The sequence below is a fragment of the Chinchilla lanigera genome, unplaced genomic scaffold, assembly GCF_000276665.1.
Source record: "Chinchilla lanigera isolate Chin_1 unplaced genomic scaffold, ChiLan1.0 scaffold00053, whole genome shotgun sequence".
NCBI lineage: Eukaryota > Metazoa > Chordata > Mammalia > Rodentia > Chinchillidae > Chinchilla > Chinchilla lanigera.
The window spans coordinates 11,746,794-11,764,962 of record NW_004955454.1 but is presented as its reverse complement, the minus strand read 5'-3'; the positions used below and the strand labels follow the sequence as shown (position 1 = coordinate 11,764,962).

Below are 18,169 nucleotides of genomic sequence, written 5' to 3'. Positions count from 1 at the left end.
GAGGAGCTGGGGTCTCCTCATGTCACAAGGGGGCATCTGGGAGCCCCGGGGTCGCTCAGGAGGAAGGGGCCGGAGGAGCTGTGAGCCCAAGCCGTTAGTGTGGCTTCTGTGTGAAAGGACGGGAGAGGCGCAGCGAGTCTGAGAACTGTATGTCTGGCTTAGCGGGCCCTGGGGCCTGCGCGCCGCCCCTCACTCTCTGGTCCCTGGTTCTGGGTGATTAGGGAAGGGGCAGTGAAGCAGAGTGTGAGAGTTTAATGAGGGAGGGAGTAGGCTGTGGGCTCCGGAGTAGCCGGTTGGTGTCTTAAACATGTGAGCAGGCTGTGTGCCACAGGAACTGGCTTAGTCTAGAAAGGGCAGCCGCTACCTCCCCCCACAGACACCAAAGCACCGGAACACAGAACTAAGACATGGCTCTCACCCAGGTCTGGCTTCCGAAAGCCCAGGACCAGTCTGGGCCTCAGCGTAGTCCTGGGAGGTCACGGTGTCCGCCTGGGCTCCCCGACTGTGGGTGCATGCACTCTATGGCATTGTCTCAGGACATCTTGTTGCAGCTGAGGGTCCTGAGCGAGGGCAACCATGACCCACCTCCCCGCCACAGCCCTGCTGTCAATTGGACTCTGCAAGTGGAAGCTTCCTTCTCAGCTGCGGAGAGCAGCAATACATTTCAGACTTTCTGAACAGATTTGAGATCTCTTGAGTCACACAAACTAGCAGAAGTAGGGCCACCTCAACTCCCTTCCCTTCTCAGAATCAGGATTTGGCAGATCACTAAATCTAGCTGTGCTCCTGTGCTCTGGAATGAATGGGTCCTTGGACTGCTTCTCTGATGGTTACACAGCCCTATGCTTGGCAGTAACCATACGCAACAGAGGGTCGCTGGACAAGGAAGCAGACAAGATAGCATCACTTAGGAACTAAAAGAGAACACACACAGAGATGGGGAAGAGATGGAAAGGCTGTTTGACAAATAATATCTTCCATCCACTCCCCCAGGAAAAGCATAAAACTATGAACAAAAGGGGATAAACTTATAATTTAGGTGAAATATAAGCAGAACAGTCTTATTAAGTCTAGGGTTACATGTAAGATGGAGTTCAGGGCAATCAAGACGTGAGTGAGCTCTCTGGATTTAATTTCTGAAATTCTTGTGTGCCTTATCGTTTTTCAATCCAAGTCTGTCTGGGGAGGGAGTATGGCGGGTGATGTAGCAAAGTCATCTCAATGCAAAAGTGAGAAGTACATTTGTTGGCATGTTATGCATTTGTGGTCAATTATTCTTCCCTTCAACGTGGTGTTTTGTGCTTAGTTCTTGCCATGCATGAAAATGTGCTCAAGTGTCCCACCCCAGGATGCACAGGACGGGGGCACGTGAACAGCAACCGCAACACTCACAGGAGGTAATGCTGATGATTTGCTCATCATTTTATGTTGTAAGAAGTGAGAGAGACTCTCTACCAAACGAATAACAAACTCTGTGTAATGAGGATCGCGCATCCTTATCAAATACCTTACCACTAGAAATGGATAAGAAATAGTTTCAGCCCGTGAAGAATAAAAAAAAAAGGAAAATTACTTCGTTCTTTGCCTTCCTAGAAACGTTTGTATTAGCAGCCATTTAAAATGAAGAAAAATGTTGTATTTGAAGATACTGTGGTTCTATGTTCATCCAATCAGATGAACAGAGTGTGTTTTCTCTCCCATAGTCTCACCATTGCAGTTTTGACAATGAAAAGAGTCTCTTACGGGTTATCTTTAACACCAGTGGGCATTCAAATGGTATTCCAGGGGCTGGGGATATAGCTCAGTGGTACAAGTACCTGCCTGGCAAGGGCAAGGTCCCAAGTTTGATTCCCGGTACAAAAAAAAAATGGTATTTCAAAAGCTTCAATATTCAGTGGTTCTAAGTGTAAACTTTGTGTCGAGGTGACATGATTTCACTGAGATTACAACTAAAAACAAGCTCAAGCCAGGCGTGGGGGGGCATACCTGTAATCCCAGAACTTGGGAGGCTGAGGCAGGAGTATCGTTGTGAGTTCAAGGCTAGCCTAGGCTACAAAGTGAGCTCAAGGCCAGCCTGAACTGCATAGCGAGACCCTGTCTCAAAAAGGCAAATAAAATAAAATAAAATAAAATAAAGCACATATAGGTGCATTTATAGCCAAATATATTACATATATATAAATATTTTGGTGAAAAGTGGATTGTCTCATGTGCACATTTTATATCTCATGTAGATTATGTAAGGCACTATTTAATTTATAAGCATATTGCCAGAAAATTTAATGGTCTACACCTCCTATTTAAACTAACATATGAAATTCAGTCTTTAAAATGTTGTTAAAAAGCCTGAGATAACTAATAGAGTTACCATGTTAAGTTCTTTAATTGGACAAATTACATTTGGAGTGAGCACATTGTCCTTAATATATTAAGTTCCAAAATCCTATAGTTACTTCTCCTTCACATAATATTTTCACTTTTTAAAAGAGAGTTTATCTGAGTGAGTTTATCTTTCATCTCTGAGGTGGAGATGGGGGACATGCACTGACACTGCCATTTGTACAAGCCTTTGGGGTCTTTTAGTGTGAGAATGGTGCTAAGTGAACTATTAATATGTCTTAACATTTAATGTGTGCCAGATGCACTGCCAGGCACGTGCCAAAGCCAATCACATTTTCATTTTAACTCACATCCTCCTGCTTTTCTTTTTTGAAACAGTCTTTCTGGTTGTCCAATTGCTGCAGCTGAAAAACTGGCCATGTCCCAAGATAAAAATCAGCTCGATTCTTCCCAAACCGGGCCGTGTCCTGACCAGGCCCACAGGTATGAACTCCCAGAGGCTCTGGCTGGTCTGTTCATGTCGTGATCTTACCCAGCTGGGCCCCTCATCCTCTGTGTCACTTCCCTGTGGCCTGATCTTCACTCTCAGCCACCAGTGGACCTGCGTGGACAGCCCACGGGAAATGCTGGTTTGTGAATGACACTTCCTTTACGTGAGCTATGGGCTGCCCAGAAGGTCAACGTGAAACTCTTCTATTCACAAAGGAAACATGAAAGGGTGAATCTAAGAGGACTAAAGCATACAATAATGTATATTAATTAAAATTCTAAGTCATTAATGTAACACAAGCCTCAAGTCAGATGAGTCTCTATGAATGACTTTGTCTTCCTCACCTGTGGAAAAATGCCATCATAAACCACTGTTATGTATTTATCTTTTACTTCCACATATAAATATAACTTTCTTTAACACAAACATTCATTCCAAGGCAGCTGCTATTAAAATATTTCCCATTGGTCTTGTAGCTACCAGGTCCTTCATGGGAGACTTTATATCTAAATAATAAAGTATATATGATATGCTTAATATGATGGTATAGTCTATAAATGTATTCTATTCTGTAAAGGCCAGACATGTAGGAAAAGTGATTTCAGAATTTAGAAGATGATTAGATGACTGTTGTTTAAAAGTACTGAAATGTAAAAACTACTTTTAGGCCTTTCCAGATTTTCTGGATCAGCTTCCCTTCATACTTTGCTTCCATAGATTTAATTGAGAATCAAAATTTGCATTCAGATCACATGAGCAAAAAACATACATCAAATGAAGATCATGAATTACTAAATAACAGAAATCTTAAAATGGAATTCATCGTTAATATTACTGTATCCTCTAATTTCCCCCAAGATTATTTATCAAATATAGAAATAACATTGTTTTATTTTGTACAAATCTTAAAATATTTTGGTTGTTTTACATCAGAATGAGTATGCAGCTTTGAGGGTATAAACCAAAAAATATACAATCTCTCAAATAATTTTCAGTAGCAGCTAAAGTTTTTCACCTATCCAAAATAATTATTAAAACTGACATGCTGATGAGTTGGAACCGTCTGTTGGAAAGTAGAGGGAAAAATTACTTTTTATATACTAAACTCTGAAAGGTTAGACCATAGCAAAAAAAAGAAAATTGTTGGCTAGAGCTGGCAGCACACATATGCAATCATTCTACAGGAATAGTTAACTCACATTTACCATGGCGTGGAATAATTCTATCAAAAATACATCACGTATTATAGTAATTTGATTCATACTAGAATGATGGCAATTTAAGACACTGAAATACTGAAATGCTATTAAAATATTACTTAAATCTGCAAAAAACATGCACCCTGGAGGTGGGATAAACTGGAGAACAGTCTATAGTAAGATATTTTATTTTTGCCAAAAATATGCGGCATCCAACATAAATAACCACTGACAACTTGTTAGACTCAGAAAAAAATTATATACATATAATGTTTTCTATTTATTTATACAGTTATGTATATTATATATGAACAATATATGGCCACATAAATATCTTTAACTCAGGAAAAGCTAGCCAATAAAAGCATTCTATACACTCACATAGTATAGATACTATAGGAAGGAACTCCATTCAGGAGCAAGTCTTCTGGCATCTGCACTGCTCCTGTTATGCGTTAAGCATGTTTGTGTCTCTTCCTTGCTAATTTGATCAACAGTTCTAATAAGTCGAATGCAGATACCTTGTCAGTGCCTTAAATAATACCTCCTGATGGTGACATCTGCATGAGGAGCACAGAGGCTCCTGTGCCCTTCTTTTAGCATTGGCAAATCGGGACAGACCTGGCAGCAGTGTCATCATCAGGGAGACCCAGCTCTTGTGCTTCTTGTGCTGTGGCTGCGCCTCTGCTCCTGCTGGTGTCTCTATGCACACAGCGGGCAGTGATTCTTCCACCCACTGTGAATCCTGACACTGATGCACTCACCGACAGTTTCAATGCCTTTCTTTGGAACTCTTTCTCCCATCTCTCCAGGACAAGCTTGGTGAAGCAAATTGAGTTCAATTTCCGATCGCAAGCCATCACCTCTCCCAGAGCCGCCGTGTCAAAAGACCAAGAGAAGTTTGGGAAAGTACCGTTTGATTATGCCAGTTTTGATGCCCAAGTTTTTGGTAAACGTCCCCTTGTACAAACAGGGCAATGTCGAAAAACACCACCATTCCCTGAATGTAAGCTTCAAATTCAAATTCTATTTATTACCCCAAAATGTATCTTATGAACATTACTTACAGAGGACAGGAGACAGTATATATTGAATACTGAAGTAAAAAGGGAAAACAATAAGTGAATCAGTGTTACTTATCTTATACTGAACTTGTACTGAACATGGTGAATAATAAATGGGCTAGTCTACAAATATAGTGAATACAGGGTCATATTTCAGTCTAAACACAAGAATTCTAAAGATACTGGATTGGGATTAATGTATTGATATTAATGTGATATACTATTATAATGTGATACTTATTGTAATTACTTTTATTCATGTTAAAGTTATAGAAATCTAATAGATAAAAGTGTTGAAATACTATTTAGAATATTACTTAAATCGCCAGAAAGCATTTGGGGGGAGGGAAATGTGAAAAGCCTAAGAAACGCAATTCAGGAATCCAGACTTCCTAGAAAAATAGTATATGTAGCAGTTGAAAAGTTTACTTTCAAATTTAAGAATTAATATAGAAATATTTAAAGTGGATCAATACTCTTTAATTATAACATATCCATGTAAAAGAAACCCTAATGAAGATGGTATAATCTATAAAACTCAGTGTTTTAATATACACATTTCTTTAAGTTGTTTAGAATTCTTTAGTATTGTAATGAAAAGGCAAGAAAATTAATGTTGTAGAAAAAAACACAGGAAATGATTCCTGAATTAGGGTAACTTAACTTCCATGGAGAAAGAAGCTAAATATTTATCACTTGGTGTCCTCCATGCACCATGGCTTTTTTTAAAAAACCATATTGCAAACCTGTGGAATACCAAGATCACTAAGTTTAGTACTCTTATGTATATGCTTCATTATGTCCTGCTGATCCACACTTTTAGAGAACTAGAAGACTGCATGAAACCCAGCAGTGGGCTGGGGTTATAGGGATAGCTCAGGGGTAGAAGCCTTGCCTTGCACTCCTAAACTAATGGCCCAACCGCTAGCACTATTGGAGGGGAGGTTTCTACTAAATAGACTTGAAGGAATTTTCCTATCAGTGAGTAGTATGTTATTTTTTAAAAGGTATTTTATTTTTGCCAAAAATATGTAGCATCCAGCATAAATAACCACTGACAACTTGTTAGACTCAGAAAAAAATTATATATGCATAATGTTTTGTATTTATTTGTACAGTTATATATATTATATATGCACAATATATAGCCACAAAAATATCTTTAACTCAGGTAATGCTAGCTAATAAAGGCATTCTATATACTTACATAGTATAGATACTGATTTTATAAACTGCAAAGCATTTGGTGTATGTTCATATAACTATAGGAATAACACTTGCTGATATTTTACATTTTGTTTCAAGAAAAGTAATCAAATATTTAGAATAAGTAATAATGCAAAACAAGTAGCTAAATAATTTTATATCAGCCCTCATTAAATCTTGGGTGTTTCTCCCATAACCTTGAGTGGCGCTTATAAACACCCCACAGCAAAGAGAAATACGTGTTATTCTATCTCTCGGCGATGCCTTGGTAACCCACGACAGAAACACAGAACGAAACCTCAGCCTTGATAACTAAATTGCCTCTCTGTTCACCTTGAGAATATTTCTTCTCTGTCCTCTGCTTATCTCACTCTCCCCGAATATGGAAAACGCCAGCTCATTAAAGTCCCGACCATCTATTTAGTTTCATCTATTTGGATGAAAAACCACTTCTACTAGTTAAGTATAGCACAAGCCTGCATAGCAAATAACAATATAATTTCATGTCTAAGTATAAACAGTTGTTCAGGAAACAAACAGGAGAAGGATACATTTTGTTTTCTGTACCAGAACTCTGAGCTCTACACATATACAGTTTGTACCTGTGCATGCCTCATGCCCTCCGTAGTCTCTGCTAGCTTTTGCTCATGCGTTTTTTTTTATCTGTAATTTTTTGCCACAAATGTTGCCAGTGCACCTGTGCCATAACATTAGGTGTGGAGTTTTTGTCCTCAGAATTGTAAATACAAAAAATATTAAGAGAATAGGCATTGTGTCTCAGCAATCACATCATTTGATCTGTGAACCTTGGTTAAAACCCATCTGAATAACCTTCATTTAACATACCCGTGGTTAATGGCTTCTGCTTTAATTTATTCTTCACATATTTGATGCAAGAAGTTATATCTTTAAAAAAACAAATCTATTTAATGACTAAAACCACGTACATGCAATTGCTAATCAAATCTCTCTTCAACAGCAAAGCATTTTTCAAATCCAGTGAAATTTCCTAATCGACTGCCTAGTGCAGGCGCCCACACACAGAGCCCGAGCGGTGCCAGCTCTTATAGCTACGGTCAATGTAGTGAAGACACCCACATAGCAGCAGCTGCTGCCATCCTGAACCTTTCCACCCGCTGCAGGGAAGCCACAGACATCCTCTCCAACAAACCACAGAGTCTGCATGCCAAGGTAGGCCAGTCCAAGAACCCGGAGGGTGGGCCAGCGACTGAACCGTGAGAATAAACTGCCTTTCATGTTCCTAACCACATCCACCATGACTGTACGCCCCCACCCTAAAGCCACCCCAGTCCTTAGGAAGAGGAGCGCAGGCGGGGATGCGCCTGAGGATTCAGAGGGGGAACCGTGCATTTTGGTCAGTGGCTCTTCTGGAAAGAAGTACACCGAAGTTGGAGGAAAAGTGAGCCCCGGAGGCTAGTTGGGAGAATTCACAGGTTTCCAAGCTATTTTTTGGTTGGCATACAAGAAAAGAAAATTGCTGTTAAAATAAATCTCAACCACGGATACTTTTTGCCTTCTGCAAACCAGAGATGATAAGAAATATTTGATTAGATGGGTCTGGTAAAACATTTGCAAAACTGACCGATGAAATTTTATTATTGTACGCCCGACTGTTCTTTAACCCAAGATGGTCTAGGTTGCAGAGTATTCTTGGAAGATGTGTTCAAAAACCCAAACGCATTAAATCAACCAATGGTTCAGAGAGGCTGGAGGATTTAAGAGTGCTCAAATCCCAAACCAAATTTTGTGCCTGTTATAAAAAACACTACATTTCTGAACTGCATAAAATTAATCACATTATTCCAATAGCGTCTCCTTTCCAACTATGAGAAGTCCGTGTCTGTGATTGATGAACACACACAAAGACCTCCATGCCTTGCCTTTAGCAGTGAAGGGCTTGTCATGTTAGCGCTCTTTTCTCATCCAGAGGAGGCTGTAGAGCTTGGTCGTTTCCTCAGGCAGGAGCCAGTGACTCCTATTTACACAAAGGGCTTCACTTAAATATCGCCCTTCTTCTATGGCTGAAGCCAGCTGAGATAAAGTGCCCAGACGTATTTGATAAGAGATTTTACCTTTGCATTACCTGGGAGACTCCCTGAGCTAAACTTGAACTCTGAAACCCAGGTGATTAAAGCCCTGCTCTTTTTTCCTCTTTAGCACAGCCTGTCCCCTGGGTGGTCAGCTGCCCGCCTGTACCTTGCCAGGCCTTCAGGAGAGCAGGTACGCTGTGCCACCGAGCATTTGACAGAAGAATCAGAATTAGCTTCTGGACAAAGCTGAGCCAAAAGAACCCTAGGAAGAGTCGGTGGCCAAAAACCTCTCAAAAACAGTTTTAAACAAATGAGGCTCTTAAACAAAGAGAAACATATCTTCTGAAAATGTAAAGAAAATGCCACAGTATGTGAATTCCAAGGAATCGTAATTGTAAACTGTGGACGTAGGTGAATGAGTTGGGGAATTGTAAAATGTCACTCTATTCTTAAATTCATATTTTAAATCTGAGTGAATTCGTCCTCTCATAAGGGAGTATTCTACTAGCTATCTAGCTGTAGAAATAGTAAGATATCTTCCTGCCTAGTTCTTTATTATTTGACGGTTTAGGCTGCCTGGTGAGAACAAGAGTACTGATGGTATAGTTAGTAACGTTAAATTACTCAAGTAACGGTGCTAAGATAAATGCTTGCAGTCTTACGTGGACGTTTTTCTGTCCTCTTCTGCTCACCTTAACATTCTCCATGTCCCATTAAATTGCCAAGCAATGCAACGAAGCTGACTAAAATTTTCTCCGTATCATTTTAAAATGATACACTTGGTCATAAAAGTAACTTTAATCAGCATATTTCAAAAGCACAAGTAATTGATTTCTAGTGTATATGCCCCGCTCCTGGTACCGAGCTGGCTGTGTGTGGCAGCCCTGCTTGCCCAGGGTGCGGGGAGCCCCTTGCAGGTGCCAGCCTCCTACAGAAACCAGACCGTCCAGGAGTGACGAGGCTTGAGGGGACAGAGAGCCCAGGGCAGCCTTTTAAAAGGAACTGATTATGCCAGGAGTTTTCAAAGCCACTTTCCTATGAAAATTACCTCCTATGACACGGAGAAAATTTGGTCGTTAGAATAAATATGGTGTCTATACTGTCTCTGTACGGAATCCTTCCCGGTGTTCTCAGACATGAATGCACCCCCACACACAGCTGTAACAGGATGTAGGATTCCATCCTGGTTGCATCCTATTTTCTAGATATGGAAGAATCTCACAAATCTCTGAAACAAACAAATGAAACTACATTTGTTTAATCAAAGGTGAGATAAGCCAAGGTAATTCACCCTGAAAATCAGCCTCTGAGCAAACGGTGCCTCTTGTGGGCCTTTGGGGCTGTCCATGTTGCCCCTCGCATCTTGTCCTTGATGTAGGCGTGAGTGTACATCATCTTTTCCTCTACAGGTAGATGCTGGCCTGAGTCTCTTTCTACTGAATTAGAGGTTTCCCCCATGCTGGATTATTAGCTTGTTTACCTCTGATAAACCCAGGTCTGCAGATCTCTTGAGTTTCTTCTTCAGGAATAAGAGTGTAGGAATGCATGATTTTACTTTGCACTCTGCCTCTATAGCTGAGCATCTCTCTCCCTCTCCCTCTCTGCGTTTTTCTCCCTCTCCCTCTTTCTCTGTCTTTAATTTGGCACCCATAGAAGACTGAGCTACATCTCCAGTCCTCTTTGAGACACAGTCTCACTTAAACTGCCCAGGCAGGCCCCAAACTTGGGGTCATTCTGCCTCAGCCTTGCTGGTAGCTAGGCTTACAAGCACACACCCAGCCAGAGCACTCCTCATGTGTTAGAAAGACAACCTGGCAGATGGATTCACAGTAGTTCCAACTGGAGCTCTCTAAGTGCTGGTCTGCCCTAGTCACAGGGTAGATTCACTCACAGACTGTGCCTTCAAGGACCTTAAGGACACACAAGATGAAAGCAGTGGTCCTCTAGGAGCTGTGCCTGGCTTATTTCAGGTGTAGGGCTGGGTGGGGAGAAGTGAGGTGAGCTACGTGCAAGGCAGGACAGACCTCAAAGTGAGTTACGTCAGAACTTGGGTGATGACACATTTCTCACTTACCCTTTGGTCTCATCCAGTCTTTTGCTTAGAGCATCCAAGATAAGAATGAATTAAAGATCATACTGAGCCATGTGTGGGAACAATGCCTGTAGTACTACCTACTCAGAAGCTGAGGCAGGAAAATTGAGTTCAAGGCCAAGCCTGGGCAACTTAGCAAAACCATCTCAAAATAAAATAATAATTATTATTATTATCCTACTGTCACATCATTTGCAACATCCAGTCAAAGCCTGCTACACCCAGAATTGACTTCATGGTACCTGTGGGGGTTGGAAACAGACTCTCGTCATGCTATCTGCGGCACACAATTGGCTCCGAGTGTCATGGGAGAGTTAAATTAGTCCTCTTTGCAAGATCATGGCTCTAATGACCATGGGAGCAGAGGTTGTTTTCAGAGGAACAAGAAAATTTTGGAGTTCCCACACAATCTAAAATTAGTGAAGGGCAACATGGGTCGTCTGTGTTTTCTTCTCTTAAATTTCTTAGCCCTGTGCACTGGGACGCTTTGGCCCTCTCGTCCTCCCCAGCACCAAAGGCTCACACAGGGTTGCACGCTGTCACCCATTCACACAGTCAGGACCCACCAGGCTCTGGTCCCCCATGTGCCCAGTGTGAGGGACGTCAGCACCCAGACCAGAGCCCTTCACACCCCAAAAGTACAAGACTTGAAGACAAATTATTTTTTTAAATACCACCTGGCCTGGGCATGACACACTGGCTTGCTTGGTTTTAAGTATCTCTTTAAGAAACCCAGTCAGGAAAACACGATTAATAGATGTTATAAGGATCAGAGGTGATGTCAACTGCAGTATAAGCTCTTCTTGGAACCCAGTTCCTCTGTCGGTTCTAAGACGTACGTGCTATCTACCATTTTACATGAGAATTAGTGTGGGTTATGGAACATAAATGTGCCACAGATGTGAAAGCCTCCCTCTCCATCAGGCCACTGTGACTTGGGACAGGAGCACAGCCACGAGCAGAGAGTGACTTCCTAGGTTCCCTGAGGGTGTTGCCCCAGCACCCCTGGGCAGCCCGGGCCGGCCTGAGTCAGACATGCCCCCATTTTCCTTCCTCCCTCCCACCCGATGACAGAGGTAGGCACTCGCTTCACAGTCTATCTTTATCCTCACCGCTGCTGCTTGCCAAGCGTTCTGTTGTTTGTTTTGGTGTTTTCCCCACCTGTTTAGACAAAATGACATATGCACAGTGTGCCTTAAAAGAAAACAAAAAATTGACACTTGCTTGAAATGTTTAAAGTTCAAAGTCTGTTTTGTGCTTGAACAAGGCCTGGAAACAACGCGACGTCACCGCACCATTCGTGCCGCCTGTTATCAGCAACGGCCCGGTGGCCATGGGGATGGTCAGAAGCCCCAAGCAGTTTTTTCCATGACCTTGACATTAGGACAGATTGTACCATATATTTTAGTGAGATGTGAGTCCGGGGTTACCGACTGCATAGCGTGGAGATGCTAGATACTTCATAACTGGCTCTTTAACCTTGTGTGCAGTGGTCCTGGGCATGCCTCTTTTGGTGTTCAAATATTCAGTCAGATTGTTATTAGTATTACCTAACATTTGCTGAGCACCTACTATGTGCCAGGTACTATACATAAGCACTTTGTCTGTGTAAATCATTTTTAATCCTTCTAGAAACTCTGTAAAGTATACAATGTTCTCCCATTCTGCAGAGGAAGAAAGGGTAGTAGAGAGATGATGAGTGATTTTCTCTGAGTGGTGCTGCTATAGCTGAAATCTGGATTCATATCACTCTTCTTTCCTTATGACCTTACTGCCTATAGACCATCAGCCCAGACCATGACCTCACATCCAAAGATTTCAGGAGGTGTTTATAAATTTCATTTAAATTTGACATCTTATGTTAGTCAATTCTTTTCATTCCATCATTCCATTTTGTGCAGTAATATTTTTCACTTTTATTATCTTAATAGTCTTAATGCTCAATTACCATCGAGAGGCAAATATGTTCATTTCATTGATTTATTAGTATCTTACCTACTTTGAAAACGCATTCTGGATAGCTGTCAGTACAGAAAAGGCTCCCCCTCCCCAAACAAAACCCGGAAGTGAGCTGCAGGGAAGATTCAGGAACCGTACAGGAACCCAGGTGGAAGGAGCAGGGCTTGTGCTATGTCCTAGCCAACTCAGAAGGAGATATGTGCCCTATCCCGGCTGAGGGAAGGCTTGCCAAGGAAGCAAGACAGTGCTGTTGTATTTCATCAATGTTGTGAAAATTAGTACCTTTCATAATCAGAATGCTTAAGGTAAAATAATCTTTTTTTTTTTTTTTGAACTGGGATCAAACTTAGGACCTCGTGCTTGCCAGGCAGGCGCTGTGCCACTGAGCTGTCTCCTCGGCCCCAATGATCTTGTTTTCATACCATCACCATCTTTGAATTTATGATTTCTAATTGTTCAAACAAAATAATATTATCATCTGTCTGGAAAGTAATGGAGAAAAGCACCCATGAGCTTATTCTCTAGATACAATAATTTATACACTATATCTTTTCTTTCTTGTAAGGGTAGCGGAAATGCCAGGCTATTATTTCCTATTTTCAGTCCTATAAGGATTTCTCCATATTGCTTCATAGGCAGTATTCAGAATTATCACTTTACTGTCCACCTCGTGTGCTGTTTAATAATGTTCCACCATTTTATTAATTCATAATTTCATTTCTCCATTGTTGGACATTTAGGTAACTGCTTATTTTACAATACAGATAAAATCACAGGCAAGAGCTCTTTCAACTTGGAATTTAATAATAATTTATAACACATTTATTAAATTGCTTTTCACTAAAAATCTGCATGCAGAAAATAAGCTCCTTGATGGCAGGAACAACCGACTTTTCAGTTCCTCTCTTCTCCAAAATATAGTGTCATGGACATACGAAGCGCTTTCTCAATAATTTAATGAGTGTGTGAGTGGAAGAGAGCATCTGTAACTCGAAAGTGCCTGAAATAAGTGGCAGCTGACCTCCCTCCTAAGTCGGAAAGAGCACGAATGGTGCTAGATTTATGTACCTAGTCTCAGAAAACCTTCAAATTTAAACGTGATTATTTAAAGTAAGGATCCCAAACCACACTTGGAGAGGTCAGAATATTAGAGGAGTTGGAGGATGGGGACCATGTATGTGGGCCGCAGCTCCCGCCCCTCCCCTCCACCCACCTCTCCCACCTCTGTTGTGCTGTCTGTGGAGCTGCAAGCACAGAGACGTGATGCCTACTGCTATAGCTCTGAAAAAAACCCGTGCTATAAATGTGCGATCCCCATCTATGGGCAGAAAGAGACCCTCCTCGGTTACTGTGTATAATTGCCGAAGGCATCTGTGGCTTACTTAAAGTCCATCTGTACCCCATTCCCCAGTGCGCAGCCCGCTTCCTCCCAGTGAAATCAGGTGCTCAGAGCAACTGGCTGGGCACAGGGTGTAGAAAAGCGCCTCTTTTAAACGTTAGGAGTGATTTTTTTTTTTTTTTTCAATCAAGCTCTGATTACTCAAGCTGCACAATCATAACAATTCCTAGAGTCTCATTTTTTTAAATTTACAATTTAGAATTCTTTTCCTGTAAAAACTAGAATATATGTGTTGTCTTGGAATAGTTGGTATTTTTCAGAGATCGAATCTGCACTATTTATGGGTTTTGCACTATAAAACTCTGCAGCCCAGTCACATGGCTTCTTTTTCCTAAGCCATCTGTCACAGAGGTCTGGAATTTTATGTGAACGTTGGTTGTGCAATCTTAACCCAAGTTTTTAAAAAAATTTTTTATGAAAAATGTCAGCAACTACAATATTTAGCATTTTACTTTACGTTGGCCATTAAACTTGATTACTATAGCTCTGTTTCATGGCGACAGTTACAGATCAGCTATAAAGCCAAGAATTGTTTTGATGTGCTCCTGGCAGAATATATTGTGAGATCACGGAGGGAGATACCATGTGGCACTGATATGGTTAATATCTTGGATTTTTGTAACTAAGGTTTATTAATGCTGGTATAAAAACGTATTTGATATTATACAGATGGCATAAGATGTTGTGGTTACTACGTTATTATCCCGGATAAGCTGTACTGTCAAATTCGGGGCTTAAAACTATCGCAGGAGATTAAACTATTTACGAAAAGGGGACAGAAAGATACAGCCAAAGCATCTTAGTACAACATATTAGAAGTGTATTTACTTCCCAGTGAATATAATGCGGTGTATCTGGCTGGTAGACTGAGAGCTGGAAAACATGAACTTTGCAGGTAGAACAAGCAGACGGAAGAGGGGCTTTATTTTTTTCGGTCAGGCACACAAGGGCGACGTGAGCAGCCCAGTGGCTGCTGTAGGGGAGGGGGAGGGGTAAAAGTAAACCCTCTGGGAAGTGACGGTGACCACAGAGCTTAGGCATCTTGCTAACATACTCAAAGGAGACATCTGCTTTGCCAGCAAGAAGGAAAAAAGAATAAAGCAATTGTCAAGAAGCTAACTGTGGACGGACGGATGGTGGTAAAAATACCGGAAAGGTGTTATTTGACCTATTTGGAACAATGGCTGGCGTGTTCTCCCAGTGTTTGGGACTTACTGCACGGTACTAATCGCAGTTCATGACTCTCTCCCGGCCGTCCCATGGTGCGGATCTTGAAGAAGATCCAGAACTTATGCACAGCTTATTGGCATGAGAACCAAATATGAAATGACGACAGTTCCTTAAAAAAATAAAAATAATAAGCTTAGCAAAAGCAACTGCCAGGAGGAAAACTGGGAGATAGCTTTAGTTTGAAGTCCCATTGAAAGTCTCTGGAAAATAAATACCTTGATTCTGAAGTTTCATGATAGAATTTAAGCCCGAACACTTACACTGTCAGTGAACTATAGACTACTCCGTTTGTCTCTCCCTCTCCGCCCTCTACAATCTAACAAAGCTTTTCCAGTTCCAACAACCTAGGGTGAAATGTTGCTTCGGTATTAATCTAATATTCCAATAAAAATTCTCTTCCAGCTGGTTATGTTTGCATATTTCTCATGTTAGATTAATATTGTGATTTGGGGTGAGGGGGGAGTTATATGTGCCTTTTGATAAACACAAATGTTAATGCTTTAAGTGCTGAATTTGGAGGAATAATTCTATAATGTAGAAAAGAAGATTTAAAGCTGCACTTTTAAAACATACACATATATAAAACAATCTCAGCCAGTACACTCAGTGTTTTGAACACCTTATCTGTATTAAGCTTACTTTATTTAAACCCAGAAACACGAAGCTCACTAATGGGGCTGTTCTTAAAAGTCTGCCTAAGAATTGAACGTTACAAAAAGCAAATCACAAAGCTAGATTTAAAAGCAGATATACTTCCATCAAAGCTTACATTTAAAATTATCCCTTGAAAGCCCCACATGGCTAGGCTATAACTGCAAACTGCTTAAATGTTTTTCTGTTTCCTGTTGTATACCAGGGGGCCGAGATAGCAGTGGATGAAAATGGCACGTTGGACTTAAGCATGAAAAAAAATCGAATGCAGGACAAGGCTGCGCCCCTCACTTGCTCTAGCACTACCATTCCCACGCCTTCCTCCTCCCCCTTCAAAACCAGCAGTATTCTGGTCAACGCCGCGTTCTATCAGGCTCTCTGTGACCAGGAAGGCTGGGAGACTCCGATCAACTATAGCAAGACTCACGCCAAGCCAGAGGAGGACAAAGAGGTATTGTTCCAATGTGTCAATCGATAAGCTGAAGATGAGTATGACTGCAGAGTATTACTAGCTTTTCTTCCCTCCTAAATCATATTCTGCATTCCCATTTTCATAATACACAGCCCTAGTCCTTGGTTTAGGCTTTTTGATAAAGCTATCATTTTAGCTTTCAGATGAAATTTGCAAATGAACTCAACTTTTCCTGCCATTTGCCTAAAATGCCACTGTAGTAAATTTTATTCTCATGGTGGTATCACTTGTCTGCACTACAGGAAAGAGTCTCTCTTCTTTTGCAGTCTGTAGGGAGAAGTGCGTTGCTCAACATGGAAATGCCAGCCCACTAGTCCTTTCTGAACCAGCAGGGCAAAGGTGAAATGTAACTGAGAACAAGTCAGAATGTTGAAATTATGTCAAAGTCACTTTCTGTTGTGAAGGAGCTGCATTGGCATAGCTCCGGAAAGGGTCATTTTTGAGACACCGGACCTTGAACATTAGATGTCTTAGTTGTATCAACCCAGAAGTCAGGGAACATACTTGTGTGTTTGATCATCTCAAAGATGATTTCACCCCGGAAACCAGAACTTGTGATAGAGTCGGCGCCCAGCTAGTCTCCTTCTCTGCAGTCGGACCCCCCTGCCTTGGTCTGATTGGCCACGGCCATTTAGTGTCACTGAGAAGACGTGGCAGCCTGAGCCCCCTTGCTTAGTGTTTACCTGATTGGGGATGTGACCCTCGGGGCTAGAGTGAATGACCCTATTTTACTGTCTGTCAGAAAAGTCACTGATGGACTTGCCCGTCGATATGCTTAAAGGACCGAATTATCCATTCTTTGTAGAATGCACCATCTCTTTCAGCTTTTTGAATTTCACAGACTTGGTGGGGATCTAGTTTGAGTTTGGCTTTTATCACTTAGCATGTGAGTTGACATACACAGTCATGATCACGTGATCGGGTTGTTGTCACATGCTTCCTCCACTCCTTCCTCCTTTTGCTCCTTCCTACCACTCACATTCACTGGCATTTCCAAGTCCAGGCATGAGCTAGGTCCTGGAGATTCAGTATCAAATAGGACATGCCTTGCCATGTACGTGCATCTCACCCACACGTGTGCCAAATACACAAATAAACAGAGTGGCACAAAGGGGGGCCAGAAAAGAGGGGGTGGGGTGTCAGAGACAGGCACCAGAGTAAACCAGCACCCCAGGATCTGAAGCACCTCTTGTGACCCCCATCCATGCCATCCTGTGGAAAGCTGGAAAGAATCACAAAACAGCAGTGTTTGATTAGACTCTGTCCTGCTGGTTTTAGTCTTTTCAGGTTTTTAAAATACATCTAAAATATCTCCGAGTGGTGTTCAGTAGTTCATTAATTAATAGCTCTCTTTTTCTGAAAGTTTTGAGACTAGACTTGGTTTAGTCTTGGGAGTTTTTCAGATTTTGAACTATTTATATAAACTCTGCTAGTGAAGCACCCCTAACCCCAAATTCTGTGATGCAGAATCCAAAAATTTTCAAGTGTGCTGTTGGCATTTTGGAACTTGGATTTTCAGATTAAAGAGGCTCAGACTGTGTTTTAAAATTGTCTCCTATTAAAATGATACAGTACATGTTTGATGATGATACATGCAACACTGACGTGCAAAGTACGAGAGTCTCATTCACCTAAGTGCTGACGATGAGCCGGCAGGGTGATCTCTCATCAGCACCACAGTGACCCGCTGCCGTCTCAAGCTTGTGGGAAAGAACCAAAGTCATACCTGACTTCCCTCTGTCTCAGGATTTGTCAGTATCCACATTACTTGGTCATTCTGCACAACTTCTCAGAAACGGAAGGAAGGAGCAAGTTAGGACAGGTTGGCCTTAGTGAAGATAATGGTCCTCCAGTTCACAAGACTTTTGAGTCTCTAGCCAGTTGGTTGCCAGTTAAATCCCAGCAACTGACTCCCATTCCCCTAAAGGAAACCGACCCCTGGGCATGAGATCTGTAGGCGTGGGTGGACAAGTCAGTGTGTTGTACAGAGGACAGTGCTTACAGAGCAGCTGCAAC

General features: G+C 41.6%; 1 protein-coding gene and 1 long non-coding RNA gene across 9 annotated transcripts in view; one reads left to right on the top strand and one right to left on the bottom strand.

Annotated features, from left to right (window-relative positions):
* The window catches only part of St18 (suppression of tumorigenicity 18, zinc finger), a 300,859-nt gene that overhangs the window by 251,434 nt on the left and 31,256 nt on the right, over positions 1–18,169 (top strand). For 6 of the 7 annotated variants that reach the window (XM_005396053.2, XM_013520260.1, XM_013520259.1 and 3 more), the window contains 6 exons: positions 1,307–1,397; positions 2,719–2,823; positions 4,842–5,035; positions 7,279–7,490; positions 8,478–8,540; positions 15,887–16,132. In XM_005396053.2, the coding sequence (XP_005396110.1) occupies positions 1,307–1,397; positions 2,719–2,823; positions 4,842–5,035; positions 7,279–7,490; positions 8,478–8,540; positions 15,887–16,132 (911 nt within the window). The remainder of the gene's footprint in view (positions 1–1,306; positions 1,398–2,718; positions 2,824–4,841; positions 5,036–7,278; positions 7,491–8,477; positions 8,541–15,886; positions 16,133–18,169) is intronic. The other variant, XM_013520263.1, reaches the window with a different exon arrangement.
* LOC102027610 overlaps positions 1–18,169 on the bottom strand; it is a 33,336-nt gene that overhangs the window by 5,329 nt on the left and 9,838 nt on the right. The window lies entirely within an intron of this gene.